The sequence below is a fragment of the Delphinus delphis genome, chromosome 14, assembly GCF_949987515.2.
Source record: "Delphinus delphis chromosome 14, mDelDel1.2, whole genome shotgun sequence".
Classification (NCBI taxonomy): Eukaryota; Metazoa; Chordata; class Mammalia; order Artiodactyla; family Delphinidae; genus Delphinus; species Delphinus delphis.
The window spans coordinates 47,501,925-47,528,195 of record NC_082696.1 but is presented as its reverse complement, the minus strand read 5'-3'; the positions used below and the strand labels follow the sequence as shown (position 1 = coordinate 47,528,195).

General features: G+C 46.1%; 1 protein-coding gene and 1 long non-coding RNA gene across 8 annotated transcripts in view; both read right to left on the bottom strand.

Moving 5' to 3' along the window:
- Window positions 1-11,677: 11,677 nt before the first annotated feature.
- On the bottom strand, window positions 11,678-13,362 carry LOC132437310 (uncharacterized). Its single transcript, XR_009522000.1, has 3 exons — window positions 13,218-13,362; window positions 12,443-12,571; window positions 11,678-11,816 (listed from the first exon to the last, which is right to left on the bottom strand). It is a non-coding gene; the product is annotated as an uncharacterized lncRNA (long non-coding RNA).
- A 3,582-nt stretch (window positions 13,363-16,944) lies between these two features.
- The window catches only part of FYN (FYN proto-oncogene, Src family tyrosine kinase), a 208,261-nt gene continuing 198,934 nt past the window's right edge, over window positions 16,945-26,271 (bottom strand). For 4 of the 7 annotated variants that reach the window (XM_060030065.1, XM_060030068.1, XM_060030066.1 and 1 more), the window contains one exon: window positions 16,947-18,564. In XM_060030065.1, the coding sequence (XP_059886048.1) occupies window positions 18,356-18,564 (209 nt within the window). In that variant the 3' untranslated portion in view covers window positions 16,947-18,355. Of the gene's footprint in view, window positions 18,565-26,271 lie in introns of all 7 variants that reach the window. The other 3 variants (XM_060030067.1, XM_060030070.1, XM_060030071.1) reach the window with 2 other exon arrangements.

Genomic DNA, 26,271 nt, shown 5'->3' with positions numbered 1-26,271 from the left:
CTCTTTTGTGCGCCGTTTCTTTCACTCAACATAGTAAGTGTGAGATTTCATCCACGTTTTGGTGTGTATCAATAGCTTGTTCTTCTTTATTGATTGCTATGTAGTATACTCAGTTGTATGAATTTATCCACAATTTCACCGATCCATTCTTCTACTGACGAACATATAGATTGTTTCCAGCTTTTGGCTATTAAGAATAAAGCTGCTATGAATATTCATGTACAAGTAGGCATATGCAGTAATTTCTCATGAATATATACCTGGAGTGAAATTGCTGGGACATAGGGTAGTAGGCATATGCTTAACTTTGCTGCCAATTTTCCAAAACAGTGGAACAAAGTTATACTCCTACCAGCAATAAATGACCTTTTAATCGCTCCACATCCTCACTCAACATCGATATTGTCAGCCCTTTTGCTGTTAGCCAATCAGTGCTATCCCATTGTGATTTTAATTTGCATTTCCTTGATGAGTAATGTTGTAAAGTACTTTTTCCAGTGCTTGCTTACTGGCCATCTGGATATCCTCATTTGTGAAGGGCCTGTACAAGTCTTTTGTCCATTTTTAAATGGATTATTTGTCTTTTTCTTATAGACCTGTAGTTCTTATATATTCTTGGTTTGAGTGCCTTGTAAGAAATATGTATTGCAAATACCTTCAAGTCTGTGACTTGCTGATTCACTTGCTTAATGGTGTTTTTGATGAACATGAGTTCTTATGCTTAATAAGGTCCAATTTATCTTTTTTTTTTTCTTTTGGCCATGCCGCATGGCATGTGGGATCTTAGTTCCCCCACCAGGGATTGAATCTGTGCCCCCTGCAATGGAAGCTCAGAGTCTTAACCACTGGACCGCCAGGGAAGTCCCTATCACTTTCTCATTTTATAATTTTTCTTTTAAAAAGGTCCAATTTAGGGCTTCCCTGGTGGCGCAGTGGTTGAGAGTCCGCCTGCCGATGCAGGGGACACGGGTTCGTGCCCCGGTCCGGGAAGATCCCACATGCTGTGGAGCGGCTGGGCCTGTGAGCCACGGCCGCTGAGCCTGCGTGTCAGGAGCCTGTGCTCCGCAACAGGAGAGGCCACAACAGTGAGAGGCCCGCGTACAGAAAAAAAAAAAAAAAAAAAAAAGGTCCAATTTATCATGTTTTACTTTTATAGTTGAAAGAAGTCTGCCTACTCCAAGGTGAAGATAATCTACTATGTTTTCCTCTGGAGTTCTTATTGTTTTTACCTTTCATATTTAGAAGTATGATTCACCCTCCAATTAATTTTTGTGTATAGAGTGCAGTAAATGTGAAGGTTCATTTTTTTCTCACATGTACATGCAAAATGATTTAGCAGCATTATATTGAAAAGACCATCCTTTTCCTGTTGGATTACAATGGTGCTTTTGTTGCAAACCAAATGACTGTATTTGTATGGGTCTGTTTCTGGAGTATATTTTGTTCTACTGGTCTATTTGTTTATTATTTCCCCAGTGCCACTCTGCTTCACAGTTTTATAGTAAGTCTTCAAAACTGATAGCATAACTTCTCCAACTTTATTATTCTTCTTCAAAATGGTTTTGGCTATTCTAAGTCCTTTGCATTTCCTTACAAATTTTAGAATCTTGTTGTCAATTTCCATAAAATCTTCCATTGGAATTTTGACTGGGATTGCCTTGACTCAACGGATCAATGTAGAGAGAACTGACATCTTAATAATATTAAATTTTCCAGTCCATGAAGATAGAATATCTTTCCCCAATTATTGAGTGTGAATAACAGTATTTGAGGAAATCTTTAGTATTTTTAAACAGTTAAGCATAGAGTTACCATATGATCCAGTAATTCCATACCTAGTTATATACCCAAAAGAACTGAAAACATATGAACTCATAAGAACTTATACATGAATGTTCACAGCAGCATATTCACATTAGCCAAAATGTAGAAACAACTCAAATGTCCATCAGCTGACGAATGGGTCATAAAATGTGGTATATCCATATAATGGAACATGATTTGGCAATAAAATAATAAAGTACCAATATATGCTACAACATGCATAAACCTTGAAAATATTATGCTAAATAAAAAAGGCCAGTCACAAATGATCACCTATTGTATGATACTATTTAAATGAAACGTCCAGAATAGGCAAATCTATAGAGACAGAAAACAGAGAGTGGTTGCCTAGGGCTGGGGGGATGGGAAAAAAATGAGTGAGTGATGGCTAAGGGGCTTGGGGTTTCTTTTGGGGTAATGAAAATGTTCTAAAATTGATAGTGGTGATGGTTACACAACTCTGTGAATCTACGAAAAGCATTAAATTGTATGAATCAGATGGCATGTGAATTATATAAATGAGTGAATCGAATTATATCTCAATAAAGCTGTTTAAAACTTTTAAAAGTTATTTTGTCCATAATCTATTGTTACGGCCTGAATTGTTTCCCTCCAAAATTCGTATGTTGAAGCCCTTACCCCCAGTCCCTCAGAATGTGACCGTATTTGGACATAAGGCCTTTGAGAGGTGATTAAGTTAAAATGAGGCCATAAGGTGGGACCTAATCCAATCTGACTGGGGGAGATGAGGACACAGAGACGTTAGGGATTCATGCACACAGAGGAACGACCATGTGAGGACAGCGAGAAGGTTCCATCTGCACACCAAGAAGAAAGACCCTGAAGAAGAAACCAAACCTGCAGACACTTTGTATAGTATGGCTTAATTCATGTAATGTGTAGTATGTGTAGTATGGCTTCATTCATGTAAATAAAAAGCCCTGGGCTTCCCTGGTGGTGCAGTAGTTAAGAATCTGCCTGCCAGTGCAGGGGACACCGGTTTGAGCCCAGGTCTGGGAAGGTTCCACATGCCGCGGAGCAACTAAGCCAGTGCGCCACAAGTACTGAGCCTGCATTCTAGAGCCTGCGAGCCACAACTACTGAGCCCACGTGCCACAAGTACTGAAGCCCCTGTGCCTAGAGCCCGTGCTCCACAACAAGAGAAGCCACCACAATGAGAAGCCCACGCACCGCAACGAAGAGTAGCCCCTGCTCACCACAACTAGAGAAAGCCTGCACACAGCGACGAAGACCCAACGCAGCCAAAAATAAATAAATAAGTAAATAAATTTATTTTAAAAAAAAGAAAAGAAAAAGCCCTGTCCATGTATGTGTTCCAAGAGGATTATAAGGACACAAACCAAGATGATAAGTGATAACCTGTGGGAAGGAATGGTGTAGGGAAGGGGTGGGGGGCACTGCTTTGTGTGAACGTTTATTGTTTTTACACTGAGTAGATACTACATGTATCTACATATATTACACTTGTGCCATCAGAAAGAAAAACTTTATGTATTCAAAAATGTACATTTCTGCATCTTGCCCCAAGATCAGAAGAGTCCAGGAATCTGCATTGAATGGGAATTTCAGACCCTGTTCTCTCAGCTGCCTGAGTCAGCAGTGAACTTTCGAGGAGGCAGCAAGCCAGGGTAAGAGCTGCTAACTGGACTAGGCAGGGCCAAAGACAAATGGTAGGATCTCCCCTGTGAGCCAGAGGTGGAGGACAACTTCACCCGAGTGTTTCTCAGTTTTAAGAACGCCAAATGGGGCACAAAGCTCTAGAGTCATTCTGCTTCTGGAGAAAGTTTCTGTCAGTTACAAGAATCCCCTCTGCACAGCATTCTCCATCCCACCTCTGCAGGTGCATATTTGAATCTCTGAAGGGTAACGGGAGGTGCTTGAGAGAGTTACATTTATCAAAAGAGGGCATGAGGAGTGAGGTAGGGCATCCGTCACTGTGGCCAGCCCAGGGACAGGACCCTGCAGGCCATTCCACACGGAGACATTCTCATTATGGAAAGGACAAGGTTGGGGGCAGGATAAAGTACATGGGCGCTTCAGTGAATTTTTCTTCTTTTACTAGTTTCATCTATAAAACCAGGGGTTTGCTCTGAAAACCAGTCCCTTGTGCTGTGTTAAGTCTGTGATCTTCCGGGACGCTCTGCTAGAGGTCAAGTTCATCAAATCCAATAGGACGGCACCTCCTTGAAGTGCTGGGGTTGATGTCCAGGCTGAGGCCCTGCTTTGCGGCCCCAGATCAGGCAGGAGAAGAGATGTGAGTCGGGCATCTCACCTGGCGTGAGGGGAGTCAGGTTATCCCCCTCTCCAAATCCCAGTCCCACCTCTCAGCTGCTCCCACAAGACTGGTCACTGGTCACCGTCCTCGTTGCAGCAGGGACCTGCTTTCTCAGGGGTTGAGTCGGGTCAAGTCCACCTGATGTGGCCTGGTTGGTTTCTCCACAAGCTGAAGGCCTGTGGCCAAGACCACCCTGCTGCCCTGTCTGGAGCAGAGCATCCACTACTGTGTCCTGAGGGCTCCCATCACCAGCTCCTTTGGTGTCCCTCCTCCCCAGCAGGGTTTCCCTCCCTCCCTGGACTCAGGGCCAAGGGCTTGGCTCAACCCATGACCTAGAGCCCCAAACCCAGCCGCTGGTCCAGAGGGAGCCTGGGCAGCTGGGCTGGGAGTGTGATGGGGAGAGCAAGCCCAGGGATGAGCCCCAGGCAGAGGGCCCTGGAGGAGCGGCCTGGCCATGGCTGCAGTCAGGATTCTGGTGGGGAAATTCTCACACACTGGCAAAACGCAGCCATCGTCTCAAGCGCTGTCTGCACGAGCAGCTGTTTTCTATTCTCAACATTGGTCCGCAGGATCTTGAATCCTAGTGGACCTGTGAGAACATGCAACACAGACACACCTTCTCCTGATCTGCTGGAAGCCAGGTGTGCCTGTAACTCCAACAAAGGGCAGGGCTCTACAGGTCCCGTGTCAACAATGGAAGCTTCTTCTAAGTCAGGCCTTCGGGATTCACTAGCCAGTTTCAGCAAGAGACATGGGAAATTTAATGTCAGACGAGAACATCCACTTGCAGTAAAGAGGTGACAGACTTTCCACCAGCCTGGAAGTTTCACCAAGTTTTATATTCCAGCACCAAATCCAGTGTTACGGTTCTAATCAGTTCAGGAAATAAAATGTCTAAATTTACTTGGGTCTGCAAGACTCAGAACTCCTGGCCAAAAACGTGCCCTTTGATCTTTATCCCTTTAATCTGAAGCATTCTCTAAATGCATTTCCATTTTAATGAACAATGCCTTATATTGGCATAATACTCTCTATTGAAGAAACTCAGATCGTATTTTAAGTTTCACAACCCTTGGAGTAAATTCAGTGTAATATCTGAGTGTCAAGTTCCTACTGGCAGTGAGTACAGAGGCGAGAAGAAGCCCTTAGGAAGAAGGGTGCAGGAGGCCCTGGGGTGACCAGAGCCGAGTGCGGGGAGTTCTTGGGAGGAGTCACCATTTACGACTGAGGGATCAGAGAGGGCTTCAGGAGGGAGGAGAGGTTTGAGTTGGGCCTCCAAGGATGGATAGGCTGTTAAGAAGAGAAGAGATGGCAAAAGACTGTTGGTGGGAATGTAAATTGATACAGCCACTATGGAGAACAGTATGGAGGTTCCTTAAAAAACTAAAAATAGAACTACCATACGACCCAGCAATCCCACTACTGGGCATATACCCTGAGAAAACCGTAATTCAAAAAAACACATGCACCTCAATGTTCATTGCAGCTCTATTTACAATAGCCAGGTCATGGAAGCAACCTAAGTGTCCATCAACAGATGAATGGACAAAGAAGATGTGGCACATATATACAATGGAATATTACTCAGCCATAAAAAGAAACAAAATTGAGTTATCTGTAGTGAGGTAGATGGACCTAGAGTCTATCATGCAGAGAGAAGTAAGTCAGAAAGAGAAAAACAAATACCGTATGCTCACACATATATATGGAATCTAAAAAAAAAAAAATTGGTTCTGAAGAACCTAGGGGCAAGACAGGAATAAAGACACAGACGTAAAGAATAGACTTGAGGACACAGGGAGGCAGGACAGGAATAAAGACACAGACGTAAAGAATAGACTTGAGGACACAGGGAGGGGGAAGGGTAAGCTGGGACAAAGTGAGAGAGTGGCATGGACATATATACACTACCAAATGTAAAATAGATAGCTAGTGGGAAGCAGCCGCATAGCACGGGGAGATCAGCTCGGTGCTTTATGACCACCTAGAGGGGTGGGATAAGGGGGGTGGGATAAGGAGGGTGGGAGGGAGGGAGATGCAAGAGGGAGGAGATATGGGGATATATGTATATGTATAGCTGATTCGCTTTGTTATAAAGAAGAAACTAACACACCATTGTAAAGTAATTATACTCTAATAAAGATGTTAAAAATAAAAAAAGAAACAAGGCTGGGAACATCATCTAATTCTGTAGAAAGTGATACAACCTAGAACGTCTTTTGATGCTGAGCAGGAAACAGTGCAAAGTGAAATAAATTTTAATTCTGAAATGAAAAAATGACTGACTTGAACAAAAAATATGATTGACTCATTTTAACAAAATGTTAAATAAAAATGACGCTCAAAAAAAAAAAAAAAAGGGGCTTCCCTGGTGGCGCAGTGGTTGAGAGTCCGCCTGCCGATGCAGGGGACATGGGTTCGTGCCCCGGTCCGGGAAGATCCCACAAGCTGCGGAGCGGCTGGACCCGTGAGCCATGGCCGCTGAGCCTGCGCGTCCGGAGCCTGTGCTCCGCAATGGGAGAGGCCACAACAGTGAGAGGCCCGCGTACCGCCAAAAAAAAAATCAAAAACAAAACAAAAAAAAAAAAAAAAGAGAGAGAAGAGACGGCAAAAGAACATTCCAGGCAAGGGGGAAAACACTGCAGCAGTGCAGAGCATGCTTGCGAAGTTGTGGGCAGTTCAGCAGCCAGGATCCAGGGCGGGGGTGATGGTAGGTAGAGGGGACAGGAGAGATGAGGCTGGCAAACAGTGGAGCTGGACTGCAGGGGCCTAAACTCCCTGGAATTAGCTCCAGTGACAAAACGGTGTCTGCAGGGGTTTGAGGAATCTCATAGAAATGGTGCTCAGGAAGTAGAGTTGGACCTGCAGATACAGGTGCTGGACAGCAGCTGTTCCCAGGCACTCTTTCTCTGGTGGCCCATGGTCTCCAGCCACTGATTCTCTCTGCAGACTGCATCCTCTGCTCCCCCATGGGGCCATCTCTGGTCCTGACTCAACTTAACCTGTAGGCCAAGCATCTGTCACCACAGCCTCTTAATTCTTGGTCCCAACGTAAAGGAGACAACTTCATTAGCTAGCGGCCAGTCAGTGGACTGGTTTCCCCTTCAGGCATCTGACCTGGTATCATCAGATGTTCTGGTGTCGGGGAGGGTCATATGGTAAAAACCTGACCTTCAGTAGAGAGTGTAGTGCTGTGGGGTAGGGAGTTTAAAGAAAGGGGTGTGGACTGGGCAGCCCCTCCAAACGTGTCCCCTTCCACCAGTGGGGGTCAGTGGGAACCATTATATATATATATTTTTTGCGGTACGCGGGCCTCTCACTGTTGTGGCCTCTCCCGTTGCAGAGCACAGGCTCCAGACGCGCAGGCTCAGCGGCCATGGCTCACGGGCCCAGCCGCTCTGCAGCACGCGGTATCCTCCTGGACCAGGGCACAAACCCGCATCCCCTGCATCGGCAGGCGGACTCTCAACCACTGCGCCACCAGGGAAGCCCAGCCATTATATTTTTAAAATAGGAGAACAACACAATCACAGCTGAGATTTTAGGTTACTCTCCACCACGTGAAGGATAGACTGAAGATGAAGGGGAGGTGCCCACACAGATCAAACGCCTTCCACGTACCAAGCACTACGCTAGATGCTGTGTGCATATTCCCTTATTTCATTTTGACAAGAGTCCATTTCACTCGTGAGGAGACAGAAGCGAAGAGGCTTGGAGATGTGAAGAAGTAGCTGGCCCAAAGTCATACAGTTAGTAATGGAAGAATTGTGATTTGAACCTAAAACTGGGCAAGACTTGAAATCATGCCTTCCCACCACACCAAGCAGGAAATCAGCGAGGACAGCCTCTCATGGATGCCTGCAGGCACCTCACGTGCCTGAGTCCACACGGAGTCCACCAGCTCCCGCCTACTCTCAGTTCCTCCTCCTGGGACTTTCATCTCCGTTAATGCTCTCACCATTTACTCAGTCATCCAGCCCCAATCTCTCTAAATCTCAGTTTCCTTCTCTGTAAAGCAGAGATTATAACGGTATGCTCCAAAGGTTGTTGTGAGAACTAAATAAGACGGTTCTCATGGAGTGCTCAGAGCTGAGATTGGAGCTTGGCACATGTGTCCGCAGAATGGACAGAGCGACTGATTGGATGTGGGGACAACAGGATTCTGATTTGGAGTTTTATTTATCTAATGCAGGAGCTGGCAAACATTTTCTGTGAAAAACCAGGTAGTAAATATTTTCAGCTCTTGGGTTATACAGTCTCTTTTGCAACTGCTGAAATTTGCCACTGTAGGGAAACATCAGCTGTAGCCAAGACAGAAGTGAATGGGCGTGGCTGTGTTCCAAGAAAACAAAATGAGCAGGGGGCTGATTTTGCCTGAGGGTAGTAGTTTGCTGTCTCCCGGTCTTTTGCCTTGGCTCCTTCCACGAGGGTGGAGCCATGTCTGTTTAGTTCATCGATTGTCCTCCAGGTCTAGCACAATGCCTGGCACGTGGTAAATCTGCCATAAATATTTGCCAAAGGAATGATTAAATGAGGGAAAGCAAGCAAGCAGGAACAAAAGTGGCCGAGAAGGGGCAGCATGTTAAGGATCACCTGGGTGTCAGCTGCAGGGTTCAATGCAGGAAATAGTAACCACACTAGGGACTTTAGGCAAAAAGGTGGAATTACAAACTCGCTGGAAGGGCTGGAAGAGAGGGCTCTATGCTGGATTTCCGGGAATGACTCCCAGAATGTGGCAGAACTGACCTGCCAGGAGGGCAGCTACCTTTCCCACATTCAGGGAGGTGGGACTCAGGAGGCTGCCACTGGCACTGTTGACCTCATGAACATTGTAGCTGCAATACAATGGTCAGAATGTGGTCAGAAAGCTGGGAACATCTGCCTGCATGTTGGGATGTCGAGCTTAGCCACTGCCGCCTCCTCAGCTGACTCTTGACACCTATGAAGCTGGAGATTGGCCCTCAGTGGCCCCATGACCTTGCTTTCCAGCAGAAAACAGACAAGATCTGCAGGAAATTGGCTTCTGCTTCACTTCTGCCTTCCCAACTTTGCGTTAATATGTCTCACTGGTATGGCCTGATGGACACTCATAATCCTCATGGTAAGGGAGTCTGGGAAATGTAGTTTTCTTTGCTTCCTTGACTCCACAGCACCAGGAGGCATCACAGAAAGATGTGGGAATGGATTCACACCACGTTCAGCCCCACCTGTACATTCTGGTGATCTACTGCTGCAGAACAAGCCATCCCAGACTTCAGTGGCTTAAAACCAGTCATTTATTTTTCTCAGAAATTTGAAATTTGGGCAGGGCTTGGCGGGGGCAACTTGTCTCTGCTCCATGAGGCATCAACTGGTGGTTTAGCATGGGCTCCACGGTGTCAACAAGCCCTCACAGCCACCTGGGAGCGCAAACGGAGAGGACCCAAAGCCCTCGGCAAGAGCCCCAGCCGGGCTCCTGGGCAGCAGCCAGCATCAACTCATCAGCCGTGTGGATGCGCGTAAGCCGTTGGGAAGGTGGGTCTTTCAGTCCCAAGGGGCTGCCCCCGCTGAGGCCGCATGGAGCAGAGATGTCCCTGATGAGTGTTGTCCAAGTCGCAGACTCATGAGCAAAATAAATGACTATTTCTATTTCTGCCGCTAAGTTTTGGGGTAGTTTGTTTTGCGGCAAAAGATCATCAGAACGTGCAGGTTGTGCTGAATGTGAAGGAGGGAGGGGAACAGATGGGGCGATCAACAAGAACCGAAGCAGCCGACGCCAGGGAGGGGGAATGGTTGACCTAAACATAAGCCAAGTTCACTTTCCTCCTGCACCCACAGCATTGAGACTTACCAGCTTTCTAACTGATGCTTCCTGAAAATCAACCCAATGTGGTTTGGGCTATATCTGCCCAGCCAGCAGGCCAAATCTTGGGCTGAATCAAGAGCCCTTTATTCTTGTAAGAACTGCTGCCTGGGGGCTCTTTGTCTCTTCCAGAAATTGCCTCTCAGCAATTTTTGATCATGGTCGAAAGATTTAGATTTTGAAATTGCCAACTGTCATAAAAAGGCAAGACTGATCTGCTGTGTTCTTATCTTTACAACCAGCTTCCTGGATAACTCAGGTGATTTCCAAGTACAGGGCTGTCACATACAGTTGTGCCAGTTGTATACTGCACAATTCTAGGGGGCACCATTTGCATTCTAGTCATGATCTCTTGGCATATTTATTACCATAGTTTTCTGGCAGGTGGCAGCAAAGTGTCTTGAGGTAGAGTAGCTTTTTCTAATTTGCAGAAAGGCAATTTATAGTTAGTGGCAAGAGGCATAGGGACAAAACTAGTGTCTAATAAATCTTTGGCCAGTGGCAGGGGTTAGTAGGAGAAAAGGAAGAAGTGGGGAGGAGTAGTAGGATTGCGGGGGGGGCCCTTTGCTCATCCAAAACAGGCACCCAAGAGAAAGAAGTGCTGAGATTTGTGGGGTTCAAGATTCAGCTTCTTGGGGCCAGTAGGGTTTTAGAGGAGGCAGGATTTGGCCAACAAAAGAAGAGTACTCAGGAGAAGCAGAGAGAATCAGCTGCACACTTGCCCTGAAAAGTTGAGATTTAAGGGCTCACTGGAATAAGTAAATAATGACCCTCTGTGGAGAAATGGGGATGAAGAGAATGAGTGAATATCTGAATAAAATTTCTATGGTTCTGGTGGGGGTGGGGAGCAGAGGGAGGGGAAGGAAAAAGGACAGTGATTGCCATGGGAACGCACTGTTTAAGTGGAGGGTACCCAGTCCACTGCCGGAATTCCACACCACCTCTGACCACTCTGGTTCTGGAAACCTCCATTAGTCAGGAACCAGTATCATAACTCATAGCAATAGCACAGCTTCTGAATGTCAAGGTGGATTACATGATGCCTTTCTATTTCAGATATTATAGACTGCAAAATCTTTGCAGTTGAAACAATGTTCTCCATTTTGCATTTGATTCTGAAAGAAAGTCCCAGCCAAGCACAGCTTTTTGTTTTATCTATGCATCTTCCAAGGTCTCCTTTGGCTGTGCACTGTTGCTTTTGTTCTTGGCTCGCTGTTTTAAGTACAGCTTTGCTACATTTCCATTTTCCCTAGAATTCAAAAACTAGTACTTATTTGAATGAAAGCAGAAAAATACTGAATAGAACGAAGCATCGCTTTCCCCCTCTCAAACGTGGTGAAGTCATGGTTTAGTGATAGCAGGGACAATGATGAATGCCTTGCACTTTCACTTAGAGACCTTCAGGAACGTATAAACAAATATTTTCCAAAATGCACAGGTGAGGGAGGAGGTGAAGTGGTTCACACAGAATTGGGCTGATTACGGTCTGATTCCTCTTTCCCTTCCCAATTATCTCACAAATTATGCTTTGGTGAACAGGACTGGAGTTGTGCATATTTTAAATCAAACTAAAGTCCACTGAAGTAGGAAAATTATGCATTTTACGTAAATGATGTGGGCAAATTATTATTCAATTTTTAACAGGGTTTTTCCATCACTTTGCTGTGCACAATGTAATATGGTTAATTTACCAGAAAGCACTGTTATTCATTCCCTAATTCTCTATGCAACTGCTGCCATTTGCTTACCATTTCCTCACTGCTCTCTGGGAACTGACAGACCTTCAGGCTCCATTTAGGGTGGTTTGTGCTCCAGGGCAATCTCTAGGGGCTCCGCTCACCCCTTGGGAGGAGTCTGAAAATGAAAGGATTCACACACCTGGATTTAGTTTCTGAGGGGCTTTAAATGAATCCTTTTGTACACACACACACACACACACACACACACACACACACACACAAACACACTAAAATCTCTTGCTATTTACTAATATTTCCCCACAGTGTTACACGTACGTCTTCTGTTACAAACACTATCTGAATAATACCCATTTCATTCTCTTACTGCCAATTAGCTGCTCATTGATTATTACATAGCAAGCACTTGAAAATTAACCAAAGGGAAAAGAATTCCAAAACAAAACAAACAGAATACCTTGCAACAGCTAGTATATACCTTCCTTCATGAGTTTACATATTGCTGGATGATTCAAGCGAACTAGCTTCATAAATGGGAGAGGAAAGAATGAAATGGGGTCATCAATGGGAGAAAAGCCCCTACTAATTGTTATTAAGAGAAGAAGTGAGGCGTTATTATAAGCCCCTTTCCAGGCAATTCTCTTATTCTCGTACTCTATAAATATAGTCCAAACCACATCCCAAAACCCTGCCTGAAACCTTACTCTCTGTCCTTTTATGGTATTATCTCCCATCCCTCCAGGTAGCAGTGCACTAATCAGAACAAATGATGCACCTACATACCTTTTAATGTCTGCGTTTGTGGGGAGGAGGGAGAAGAAGAGATTTAGATTTTTCTTTGCTTCGTTTTGGTTTCTCTTCATTTAGATGCATTTGCTGAGCACCTTCTATATTTAAAGCATGAGCTGGACCCTAATGGGGTTGGGGATCAGAAGGAAACACATCCAAAGGCAAAAAACACTGAGCTTACCATTAAGCATTACATAATCCACCTTGCTTGTCCTTTAGGAACACCTCCCCTAGAAAGTCTCCCATGCACTCCCCATTCCGGGCCATCTGGCACTCCTTTGCTGCCACCCGTCTTTCCTCCCAACGGAGAGCTTATTGCAACTATCTCTTATGGGTCTCCATCCTCACTGGACTGGGGATACTAATTGTCTCTTTGGCTTTCTAGTGCTAAGCACAGGGTCTAACCCATAATAAGTACTCAACAAATGTTTGCAGAAGAAATGAATGGTGGAGTCCTTGCACATACCCAGTCATCTCTCTGGTCATCCCATTGCCTTGAAGAGCCCTGGCAAAGGGCTTCTTTCATCCCAGTTCTGGTTTCTTCCTCCTTGACCAACATCTCCACCCTGTCTACTCCCATTTGCTGCCATCTTGTACCAGCAGGCTGACCTGACCAAACCTTCACTTCCAGGCAGCTCTGGACGGTTTTCCTCTTCCCATTATCAAACCCCCCCATCTTCTGTCCCATTCTCAGTCAGGGGGCTATTTTTTGCTGGGTGAAAAAGGGAATCAAATAAAGAGAATCCATATTGATGGGGGTTAATGTTACCTCTGCCGACTACAACATTTTCATGTTGGCAGTACTATTTTACGGACAACATCTTCATGCGGTGTGGTTCTCAAGCGGGGCACATGCATTCCCTGGGTCATGCACAGGTTTGCCAGGGATACTGCAAGCCACAGGCTGGTTAACAATGCACAACCTGAAGGATGGGAAAAGTATTTTATATGAAGATGAAAAATGGATATCTTAGGAAACATACCAATTTTTCATAAAATGACTAAGTTAGAATGAGACTCTGAAGGCCCCAGGTCCCAGGGGCTACAGGTTCATTCCCATTGATGTTGGGACGAGTTCTGGGGCAAGGTTCGGGAAGCACTAACGGTGTTCATTTCAGACCACAGACTGGGGCTTCAAATCATGTATGGACACTGGTGAGCCCACATTCACAATGGCAGCGCTAGTGCCTTGGGCAGCTCACAGCAAATCCCGGGATGCTCAGCAGGCCCTCAGGTGTGTTATTCTCAGGTCTACCTTTCACTCCACAGGACGGCATCACCCATCTAGCCATCCACCCACTCATCCAACATCGACCATCAGCTCATCACTGCCCTTGGCGCAGAAGACTGGTGAACAATAAGGCAGTTTCTGTTCTCAAGGAGCTCACAATCTGGCAGGGAAAATGCATTAAGAGAAGAGTCATATTATTAAACACATTATTAGAAGAGCAGTAAGTATTCTGGAAAGGAGCATATGGTCCTGGCTGCTGGGGGGAGCAGTCATTTGTCACTGATCACATTCTCCTTAGAATAGTCCCTGTCATACTGGAAAACCATTTATTTTTCTTTCCAGTCATCAGAAGTAATTTAAAAAATAAGGTATATCTCCATCCCCCCAATGGAATTCTGAATATTTTGCACGTTTGGAAAGAATGAGGTATGATTTAGGAATTTATTAGGAAAAATTTCTGAGAATGTAGGTATACATAAATTATGAAATTTCATTTGATATTGCAAAGATATTAGAGATACTAATTTTCATCCTGTTGAAAAGTATTCAGTATTTCATGAAATACTAATTTCATTCTTCTCTGTGGTTACAATCTATATTTGAGAAATAAAATATATATACTATTAGTACCTGCCTTAGTAAATCTGTACCCCACAATATCATTTTTAGGATAAGAATTTGTTTGAGCTTCCTTTCTTCTCGCTCTCCCTTTTGCCCTTCTGGAATTATTTCCTCCCTCCCTCCCTCCCTCCCTCCCTTACCTCCTTCCCCCTTATTCTCTCCCTCCCTCCCAGCAAATATTTTGGAGGGCCTAATTGAATTCCAACAGTTTAATATGTAGTGGTAAGAAAGCCAACAAAACTTATCTAAACCTATTAAAATACCTTTCGGCAATGAATCGACCAAACGCCATTTTATCCCAGTGCAACTTGTTAGGAAATGCCTATTATGTCAAGTGAGGTTCTCTTGTCCGGAGCCATGACAAAGGAGCAGATGACATGCCTCATGCAGCGGGCTTCAGTGCCATCCTTCTCTGCATTCTGCTGAAAACCTTACCTTCTTCAGGACTCATGAAAGAACTATTCCAATTAATACAGTATACATTCTTAAAGTCCCATAGGAAATTTCAGATAAAAATTTTGCAGCTCCAATACAACTAGAAAAGTCCTCTGGTGCCAAGATTTAACCACAGGAGGATTCCTGTCTTTCTCGAGGCAGGTAAACACCCTCTGGCGCTTGTCAGGGAATCTTCAGTTGTGTGGCTGTATTTGAAGGACTATGAATACATTTAACTTATCTTGTGGAAATGTCTGGTTCCTTACACACCTTTGTTCGCCATGCACGAGGTAGAGCGGAATACATCATTGGCTTCAGTCTACAACTTGATGCCCTAACACGGGGGAGGCCCTGCATCTACTGGTCCTCTCTCTGGTCCTCCCGGCCCTCAGTATGCTGTGAACAAAGTGGACTCGGAGGACAGTGTGAGGAGTGAGCACGGGTGAACAGAAATCATTTTGTTTCATTTACAACATCTGAGCTTTGGCAAGTTGTCTTCTCCAGTAGGCTTATTATTTGATTTTAAGAAAGTAAAAAGATGAATTGGGAGATTGGGATTGACATATATACACCAATATGTATAAAATAGATAACTAATCAGAACCTGCTGTATAGCACAGGGGACTCTCCCTCACTTCACTGTACGGCAGAAACTAACACAACACTGTAAAACACCTATACCCCAATTAAAAAAAAAAAGAAAGTAGAAAGAACTAGATTATTAGGAAGCCTCCGTATGAAGCAGAGCAATGCCAGGTGCCAGCTCTCCTCAGGGAACAGAGCAGGTCCTTACTCACTGCCAGGTTACGAAAGACAAACAAATATTTCACCATCACTTGCCGCTAAGGCACCTTTCAAGATACAAGAGAACTTTTTGGTTAGTGCATTTAGTTTCCAAACCCCAAACTTCTAAAACTTTCGAGGGAGGGAGGCTTCTTGGGAGGTGTTGGGACTCCCTGGAGGTGGTGTTTCATTTGTCTGGACTGGTCTGCCTCGGCAAGGTCTCTTGGCATCACATAAGTTTCTTGGAAGAAAAAACGTGAAATGTCTCTGATTTCTTCATATTTATAGCTACTCTTTTCCCTTTAGTCTGCAACCCTACTCTGTTTCAGAATGGTTCCAGCGAGCTGTATTTCATAAGTGTGTCCTCAAGTTAACCCAAGTCTTGAGTTTTGCTTCATGTGAGAGAATCCACAGTTAACTCAACTGATGAATTAAAGGCTATACTTTGAAGAGACTGCTTTCCTTTAAAAATCTGTTTAAAACAGGCTGTTATGACTTTTTCAGATCTTTTTGAATGACCAAGTCAAAAACAAACACAAAAATCCCCCAGAGAGTACTTGAAAATTATCCGACCTACTGGGAAGTGAAGATGAAAAACAAAGTTATATCTTTAAAAATATCTAGAATGTGTTAATAAATTGCCCAATATTGTGATAATCGTATGTAACAAGATCTTTGAAATTTTATCAATTTAGCAATTGTATTAATACCAAAACCAACACCACGAAAACTTGGTTAGCCAGAAAATCCCTGTTTCACTTAAAAAATGTCAGAAACTTTCTAAATATAAAGGCTATTTCAGCAAGAAAACTGTCCTCTTTGTGTAATTCTACACGTCATCAGTGATCTTAGAATCCCAGGATCTCAGATGTAGGAGCCTACAGCAAATCTCATCCAACCCCCTCATTTCTACAGACAGGACCTGAAAGGGCGAGATTCCAGGTGGCTGTTGAATGCGTGCAGCTGAATGAGTGTGGAGCCAGGCCCCGCCTGTTGGCCCAGTCCACCTACTGCCCCTTCTGCAACACCAGGCTGTTCCCCTGCTGAGCGACTTCATTACAGGGGTGGAGGGACACTGGGAAACATATGTATTGACTCCAGGACAAGAAAGATTCTTCTTGCAATTGTCTCTTTCTCCTACAAGTGGGACACAGAAAATTTTAGTTAGCAAAAATGCCTGATAAATTAAAATGTTAAGGTATGTCTAGTCTTCCTTTAACAATCCTCTGAATTAACTAGACAATAGCCCAGCCTTTCTTGGGGGGGGGAACCCCACTCCAGGTGTTGTGAATGTTTCTGCCATTCACAACCATTGCACAATGGTTAAATTCTCCAGGTGACTCCTTACCACTTGGTATGGGACAGATATGTCACTCCTAAAGTACCTTCCATGATTTAAACAAATGAACAAAAAAAAATTCAAATGTAAAATGCTGTCTTTTTAATTACTAAATTAAGAAAGTTAAACAATTTAAAAATGTAAACTCACAAAGAAATCATAACAAAAAAGGAATTAAGACTTCAGAGTTGCCACTCAGTATTAAAAACTCAATAGAAATAGGGTTTTTGACTTGTTAAACATATGTAATTCAAAGTTGGTACAAACAGCAACTAAGAATGTAATACTTTTTTTTGTGCTTCCCCATGAGATGTAAAGTAGTGCATAGTTATTTCACTGGAGGACCCTTGGACATAGAGAAAGTCATTTCATTAGCAGTACAGGACATTCAAACACTTATTTTACAATGGGAAATGTACGACCTCCCACCCTCACCTTCCCATAAGGGTTAGTTGAATGAGAAAGTTTAGCAGGTTGCCACGACTACAGTGCTATGGGTTTTAGACCATTTAAATGTGGTTACAAGGTTTATTAAATTAAAAAAGTTGGAAACATTTCAGCATTCATGTTTTATACAAGAAGTTTGTGTGGTATCCATCTTCTAGTTCCCCTGGTAGTATTGGCCACTTGCTTGCTTTAAAGAGGCTCACTTTTAAGTTTCAAGATCGTAGTAAGTCGAAGCAAATACTGGAAACAGAACTTGTGACTTCAGCTGGGGGGCGGGGTGCTGCTGAAAAGAGTCAAAGTAACAGCCATCTACAGGCACAGTCATGAACCAAAAAAGTGCAATCCAAATTAAAAAAAAAAAAATCAAATCATGTTTTGCAAAAGCCAAAGAACGAGGCCACTGGTTTTCAGAATAACACCGGTGCTTTTATGTTGATTTTCCAGTCAAATCCTCACTCTGGGTCCCGAAGCTCTGTGGCCCACGTCGGCCACGGTCTCCACGTTAGCACCCACATGGTGTATGTACAGGGATGTATATATTATATATATTCATATTTAGAAAAAAGAAAAAAAAACAAACACCTGTCCCGGTTGGTTTTTGTTAAAACATGAAAAAAAATTTTATTGTTTTAGACAAAGAGGCCACTTTTGGAAAATAATACTTTTTTTTTAGTTGAATCAGGTGAAGACAGAGTTAAAATCACATAGGATTTGCATTTTAAAAAAAGGAAAGCACTAGGATCGTTGGCACTGGAATAACTATTTACACTGAACAGAGGTTTGGCCTGTTACATAACATCGATACAACGCATTTTCCAAAGTCTGAGAAATAACAAGGTTCTGTCTCGTATGCTTCACAGAGGAGGTTCGGATTTGGGGACAAGTGTCATTAATGAGGGCCATGGAAGTTCGTCAGCTTCAGAGTCACATGCAATCTGATCCTGGACAGTTCTCACTGCTCTGCTCGGAGCAGCTGGCTACGGAATTGAAAGCTAATGGGGAGGGGGCGGGGAAGCCTCTTGGACCAGGCCTCTCTCTGCAGACCCAGGTCTTACAGGTTTTCACCAGGCTGATACTGGGGCTCTGTGGCGGTGAAGTAGTCTTCCAGGAAGCCCTGCAAGTACTCGAAAGTGGGCCGCTCTTCGGGGTCCTTTTTCCAGCAGTGGATCATGAGCTCATGGAGGGAGATGGGGCAGTCCTGCGGACACGGCATCCTGTAGCCGCGCTCCACTTGCTCCAGCACCTCCCGGTTGTTCATGCCTGCAAAGACAAGGGCCATGAGAGCGGGCGCGCCGGGCTGCCCGGCCACGGCCACCGCCCCCTGCACCTCCTCTTTCTTCTACGTGGAGCCTGCGGGTGGTTAAAACATGTTGAGGGCTGTCTTAAATTAGACCCTGTCTTTAATGGGCTATCACACCACTCAGAAATAAAAAAAGGACCCCACTACTGACACACGCAAAGCCCCAGAGGATGAATCTCAAAAGCATTATAAGTGAAAGAAGCCAGACACAAAAGGCAACATACTGTGTGATTTCATTTATATGAAATTCTAGAAAAGGTAAAACTACAGTGATAGAAAGCAGGTCAGTGGTTGCCGGGGGGGAGGGGGAGGGGAATCCTGCAGAGGGGCCGCAGGGAACACCAAGGAGTGATGGAAACATTCTGTATCAGCAAACCATCCCCCTAAAGGCCAGATGGTAAAGATTTTAGGTGCTGCGGGTTGCATACGGTCTCTGTCGCATATTCTTCAACTTATTTATTTTTCTACAACTCTAAAAAGGTACAAAACAAAAACAGGGTGGGAGCCGGATTTGGCCCACGGGCTGTAGTCTGCCAACACATGTGCTATATCCCGTATGTGGAGGTGTGACTATTTATGTTTGACAAAACTCACTGAATTCTTAAAATTGTTGAATTCTATTGTATGTAAATTACACTTCCATTAAACTGAGAAAAATATGAATGAAGCAGATAAGAACAAATCCACGGAATGAAAAATAAACCGTCCTTTGTTCACAGGACCCGTGAGCTCCATTGATGAACTTCATAAATTGGCCGTCCTCGTGCCTGGGCAAGCTCTTGGTGCCCCGCTGTCTGAGATCTGACATCACGCCACCACGCTGGGCACCATCCAGCCCAGCGACCCCTAGGTGCCCTGAGGTTTGATGACTGCGATGGGGAGACAGGGCGTCTGTGTTTACTGATGACCTTGGACAGGCCATCTATCATTGGAGACCTTTGCGACCCGCCGGGGGAGCTGCCTGATAGTGAAACATCAGGATGCCTGGAGCTAACAGGAGACATTCTGGGAGATTGCTAACCCTCAGGAGAATGCAACCTCCCTGCACGTTGGCCTTCTTGACAGAACAGGAAATACCACACTTGGGGTGAGCCGAATGCCCTGACCCCTTTCCCAATCACTGCCAGGCTCTCTCCTCTGGTTTTCCTTCCCTTTTCTGCCATATCATGTTCTGCCATTGCCTGCCAAGCCCTTGTATGTTTTGGCTGCTCCTTGGCCCTGAGCCTATAATCCTCTCCAACTTCTGACCCAGTTAATTTACAAAAGCAAGAGCCCGAGTTCCAGCCATTCAGAAACCCAGATTTCTTCCCCCAGCTCTCAGGGATGTCATCAGCAGGACACAGCGCATACACGTAGCAGTTCCCTTTAATGCTGGAGGAGGTGGCAACCTGCTGGCTAGAACCCTGTAAGCCTGGCCAGAGCAGCTGGGCCCAGGTCACAGTCCTGTCCCCCTGAGTGGGGGACACTCAGACTTCGGGATCTGTTGTCAGTTCTCTTTGTTGTTGCTTTTGGAGCTGGGTTGATCCCGGCTCCCGTGGCCGTCCAGCACAGCCCTGTCAGTCACATGCTTATCCAAACTCTTTCAGGATGCTTTCTTGTTCTCTGCCACTGTAATTCCTTGAGGGGATAAAGTCCGTGTGTTATTCCTGCTGTTGAAGTAGGCCTGCGATTTAATTATTCTAATATAACCTTGGTCACATTTTGGGGGTGACCCTTATTTTAGCGAGAGAGGCTCGGTGAGTGAATCTGGGTCCCCTGCCTCTGCACCATGCCTGTCTTTACAGGGGCCCACTTCAGTTGGACGTTCAGTCAGCTCTGAGGCTTATTACCTTAAATCCTCCTCCCACTACTGAAAACTCTTTTTGACAACTCGGGATGGAACGGGGGAGCTGGAAGCAAGGGGAGACACTGGAGTGTCCTGCAGCGCTCTGGACAAACCAGGGCATGGGACAGGGACCAGCATGTCCTTATCCATGATCCCCAAATCCAACAAGCTCTGCCAAGCAAAAGTTCTGGAAACTCACTTGGCAGCAAAATTGATCCAAACTCACCTCATTCGGCCGTAAAGCCTGACCTGGTGTGAGGCTATCGACTGTTTCTCTTCATTCATACATATCGCTATAGAAGTAAGAATGTGTTTGAACACAGAGTGCAGCCCAGACTCTCCTAGGGTGTTATATAAATTATGGTCTAAGCACTGTATGGACTTTCTAAAAAAAACCAAAAACAAACGAGTCAGACCCTGAGGCACATCCAGTCCCAAGGGTTTTGGCTGGGACGCTCCGGCATCAGGAGTGGCAGTAGCCACCACATTCCAGCCACCCCAAAAGGGTCAGGAAGAGAGCATAAGCACGTATCGGGCCTTCTCCAAAGCGCCTGCTTTGTATTTCAGTACAGACCTTGATTTCATAATACCAGTATCTCAGAAGCCACAGGTGGAAGGTCTAAAACCTCGGAAGGTGTGACAGGCCCTTCTGGAGGTGGTACAACCCACCCCCAAATGCCTTCTAATGCTTTATTCTGGCACTGAGACCACCCAAAACCACACCACGGAGTATAACTAATCATTCTCCTATTGCTCCGCGGCCCTTGTCAGTAAATGTTGCATGTCCTTGAAAAACAAACTGCTCAAATGCAAGGATTGCATGTATGTTTTAGAAACTCTTGATTCAGTCTCCACCAATGGAAAGTTTAATTGGCCACTTGGGTCAAGCCTGATTTTCTAGTGCTCTGCCTGAGCCTGGGACACAGCGGATGCGGCAGCTTGACCCTCAGCATGTAGCGTCTCCTAAGGCAGCCTGCTTCCCAGGCAGCTGTGACCAGGGACGGAGCTGGACCTCGGCCCACGTGGGACAGGGCACCAGCAGCCTCGCCGCCAGCTCCTGGGCACACTCTCCACCTCCGTTCTGCCTGCACCCTCTACTCACTTCTCCTCTTTCCCCTCTCATGCCTCTACCCAGGCTCCCCAGGCATGGGGAGCACACAAAACCGATTCCACACACCAGGCCAAAGAGAAACATACCAACGTCAGCTTTGCTGGAAAAGTGGGATATAAGACAACGCACTTGGCTGCCAATGACAATGTGAATGGGGCTGGCTCTTTTCCAACCAGCCATAAGCCAGAAGTGGACCTGACACCTTCACGATGGGCCTCGGCGGCAGTAACCGCGCCACCAAGAGATGCCCACTCGGCAAGGCTTGGGTCAGTTCTTATTTCACAAACAACACCCTGAATAAGTGGGTTGTGTTCCTATTTTTTTAAAAATAGTACTCTTGGCTCTAAGAACTTTGAAAAATCATATTTAAGAATTTCTTTTTAGCAAAAATGGATTTTCCTCTTTATACTATTTCATGTTTCCTTTTTAGATGGCTTCATATTTTTGTGACAAAGAAAACTGTTATCTCCCCTCTTTTTAGCCACTTTTCCCAAGACATTGGTTTTATCCAACACCTGGGAGGTGAGGGCCAGGGACTGGGAAGGGGACACACACAAGACTGAGTGCCAGGGTGGTCAGCAGAGTCCCGAGGGACACGGGAACACTGGAAGAGATGAATCTTCGTATCTTGCTTCCAATTGAGGAAGCAGACGGGGGGGTGGGCGGGGACGGGGGCAGTGGTGGAGGAGGGTGCCTGGGAATGTTCTGCCCTTTTCTTCCCTCTTCAGTGGGGAGAAGGCCAGGGGAGAAACAGAAAAGATAGAAACTTTAAAATATGGTGTATGTTTTAGGGAAACTTTGTCACCAACAGTTCTCAGTGGAAGCTGCAGTAGAGACTGTTTTTCAATAGGAGGGTGGTCTCTACCAGCCGGTGGTGTCTCACTGTGGGAAGTGTCATGGCCATAAAGCCCCCCAGGGTGTGTTGCCTGGTCCCCAACCTCTGCGTCAGAGAAGGGGCGCAGGGCTTGGCGGCCAGCGAGCAGACGCGCTCTCTGTTTTCACTCCAGCCTGCCCTCCTTTGCTCCCACCTCAGCAGTTCCTTACCTTCCTGCTCTCCCTGGCGTCAGTCAGGAAAACGGGCCATTTCCACTGGTCACTCTCACAGGGCACAACCCAGTGGGCCTCAGTTCACAGAGAATCCGTGTAGCCTGCCGTGCTGGGGTTTGCTTTTCAAATTGCTCTTCTCTGCATCTTCCATGAGGGCCTCCTGCCACCCTGCACTTCAGGCTCTCAAACGTGGCCACTAGTAGCATCCTTTCCAGTTGGTCTGCCCCAAATCCTGCAGCTGAGATTCTCTGGCCGAGTGGACTGCATTCGCTTCCTGCCATTATGACCATATTAACCTTCCAATTCATGCTGCTGGCTTCCTCGAGGTTCCCGAACTCTCACTTTGCAACCCTGACTACGTATGGTTGCCGACAATGTCTTCTTTCCCGTGTGTGTGTTTTCCTTCCCTCTCTCCTTTTTTTCCCCTTCCTCCTTTTCTTTTACACTTTCCTATTCCTCTTCCTTGAGCTAGATATTAACTCGGTGGAGTCTCCTCGCTTTTCTTTTGGGATCTTTAGGGAAGAAAACGGTTCATTTTCATTGTCAGAGCCACTTCACTACTTCGACTCTGTGTCTCTCAGCAGGTGACTCGACTTCCCCTGGCCTCAGTTTCTCCACTTGTCAAGAGAATACCTCCACATTCACTGTGCTTTTAGCTCTTTGAAAAACAAATGTCTTCTATGAACGGAAGGTGTTGGGCTTTACAGCTCTCCGTTTGTGTAGCTTCCTAACGTGGATCTCCGAGGGGCCACCTCTATACAATAGGGGATCTTCACTGTTACCCGTTCAGGTTTGCATCTGGGTTGGACTAGGGGTTGCGAGAACCTGGATTTTTGTGCCATGTTTATAATTAAGCACTTTGACAATGGGAGTGATGCTCAGGTTCCCAGATATCCAGCTTACTCAAGCAAACCGAGCTTTCCGTTGAAATGAAATTAGACCCTATTGTGCATAAGGGTTTCTGTCAGAGGCTCCCCCTGGCTTCTCTACGTAAACCCTGGAAAAAGCCCTTCTGTTTACTTGTCTGCTGAGCATTTCTGGGAGTGCCGGGAGGGCAGAAGGAAGGAGGGCGCAGGTAATGGCTTGCTCAGCCCGAGAGCGTGCTACCAGATCACCCTGTGCTCTAGTTATCTTACCAGGCTACAACTGGGACGCTTCAAGTGAGGTTTTGCTTATGAGATCAAAGTACAGATTTTGGGCAGATAGATGTTGCTCCACGAGTATAGTTGAAAATAAAGGAGTGACCTTGAGAAGGCACAAGGATGACTAGTTTTGTTTCTCTTTCCACATCTTAACCAGATAAGCTCAGGACAGTTGTTTTTATTAAGCCCACTCTGTTAATAAATACAGAAATGACGGCTACTCAGGTGCCATAACACACAAAGGTTGTTTAAAGTTGATAATACAGTATCACGGACAGCTCCTTTGTCCCAGAAACGTGAAAAAGGGACAGTGAGGGTGAGGGTGCCCACCGGGAAGGCCGCGGAAACGCACAGATAGGGAAGAACTGCCCTCTCCTCCCACCCTCTCTCCTTCACCTGCCACACCGGCCAAGAGAAACTTTGTGGGGGGAGGTGACAACACGACTCCTGGGCATTCCAGGAAGGATTCCCTCTGGAGGGAACACCAGGAGCTGAAAGAAAAAGCCTGCAGACTGTGGATGGGGGCAGGGAGGACAAAGCACCCCTGGCTGAGATTCGAAGGTTCATCCCACCTCCCATTCTCCTGGCGGCAGAGCCCTAACTTCTTCCCACCCCAAGAGAAACCTGCTCCTGTCATCACGCTGGGCCCAGCGGGGATAAGGGTGCAGGCGACAGTGATGGGCTGCTGAACACAGAGGAATTTACGTCTACAGTTCAGGCTCTGTCTGAGGCATCTGAGTGGGGCAGAGGGAGGACAAAGGTGGAGACTCCTAATTCTTTAAGGAAAATGCTATACATGCACTAGGTATCTTCCTCTTCAAGTCATTATCAAGTGACTAGACGCATTCACGGATGTCAGGCAGCTGTCAGTTGTTAAAGGAGCTGAAAGTGCTTCAAATGGATGAATAAATGTGATACACTTAAGAGAACGTTCCTGCTTTGTCAGATCCTGCCAAATTCCCAAAGCAGGTGTTCAGCTGAGAGCCGGGGCACTGAATGGCCGGGACATTCTGCCTAGAACGGTGCTGGGACATGGTGTCTGAACTGATCACGGGGTCAATTTCTCAGAACAACGTTGAGGACAGAGGCTACTTTGTGGCTAGGAAAAAACATGCTATATTTATTTGTGGAGATGACGAAATAGAGCTGAAAGGCTTTGCAGGCTATGGGCAAAGTCTTGTTTTAAAAGCCTCATAGGCATAATCTTTTCTCCCCCTGCCTATAGCCATCCATGCATCCATGCATTCACTTAGACGTCCTGAGTGTACTATGGGGCACACACTGTGCTGGGCATGGGGAACACATAAAAGGAGCCCCCTTCTCAGAGTTCAGAGCTACTGGGAAATAGAGACACAAAGACAAGGCTTTCAGCAGAGATGTACCCAGTGGCATGGAAGCAAGCAGAAGGTGCAACCCAGGAGGAGACATGAAGGAGGCTACACAAAGGAGGGGGTGGGCGTTTGGGCCGGGCTTTGAAGGATTCGGAGGCAGGGAGTAGAGCTGAGAAGAGAGACTTGCGTGTTTGAGAGAGATCTCTTGGTGCGAAGTGTCGGCAAGCGGCGAGCAAGAAATCACGTCTGGTCATGTCGCCCGCTCAAAACCCATCAGCCACTCATCTCACTAACAGGAGAAGCAAAAGTCCTTACCGTGACCCAGGAAGACCCTACCGATCTGCCTGGGGCCTCTTGGCCCTCTGGCTCCCTCTGCCCCAGACACACGGGCCTCGCGGCGGTTCTTCAGGGCCTCTGTGCTCCGGTTGCCTCTGAAGGGAGGCTCCTCCCCCAGGTATCGACCCTGAGCCTCGCTTCCTCAGATGTCATCTTCCTGGGGAGGTCCTCCCTTGCTACCCTCTATCCCCGTCCCCGTTTTATTCTTCTCCTTACCCATTACCACCAGCCAGTGCTGAATACATTTTGCTTATTTGTGTTATTGTCTGTCTCCTCTAAGGCATGAAAAGTTCAGGAGGACAGCTTTTGTCTTTTGGTTCACAGCTACACTCCTGGGGCCTAAACAGCACCTGGCATATAGTAGGTATTCAATAAATACTTGTGGAATGACTGAAGGGAAGAGGTATGAAGGACAATGCAAACAAAGGCTTCTGGAGTTTATCTGGAAGGCAAGGGGGAGCCATGGACTTGTTAACTAGTAGAGTAGGATAAGCGGGTCTGTGTTTTCCAGGATAACTCTGGTGGTGACAGTGATAGAATGGTGGGGGAGGGGAAAGGGGGAGAGACCAGAAGCGGGAAATTCTATGAAAGGGGGTCACTGCACCAGAGGATGACAGCCCACCATGGGGCAGTGGGGAAGTCACTTTCCCTTCCCCCTTGACCCCCATCCTCACCACCAGCCGAAGTAACTTTTCTGTGTGTGAAGGTGACAGAAAGCCACTCTCAGGTATGCCACTCTCAGAAAGCCACTCTCAGCCACTCTAGCCACCTGAGAAATAACTGCATTGAGAAGTCAGGATGGAAATCGCGGTGGAAAGGGACTAGGGGTCTGTCCTGGATGCTGTCCACAGGCACGAGGACTCAGGGCAGCGGAG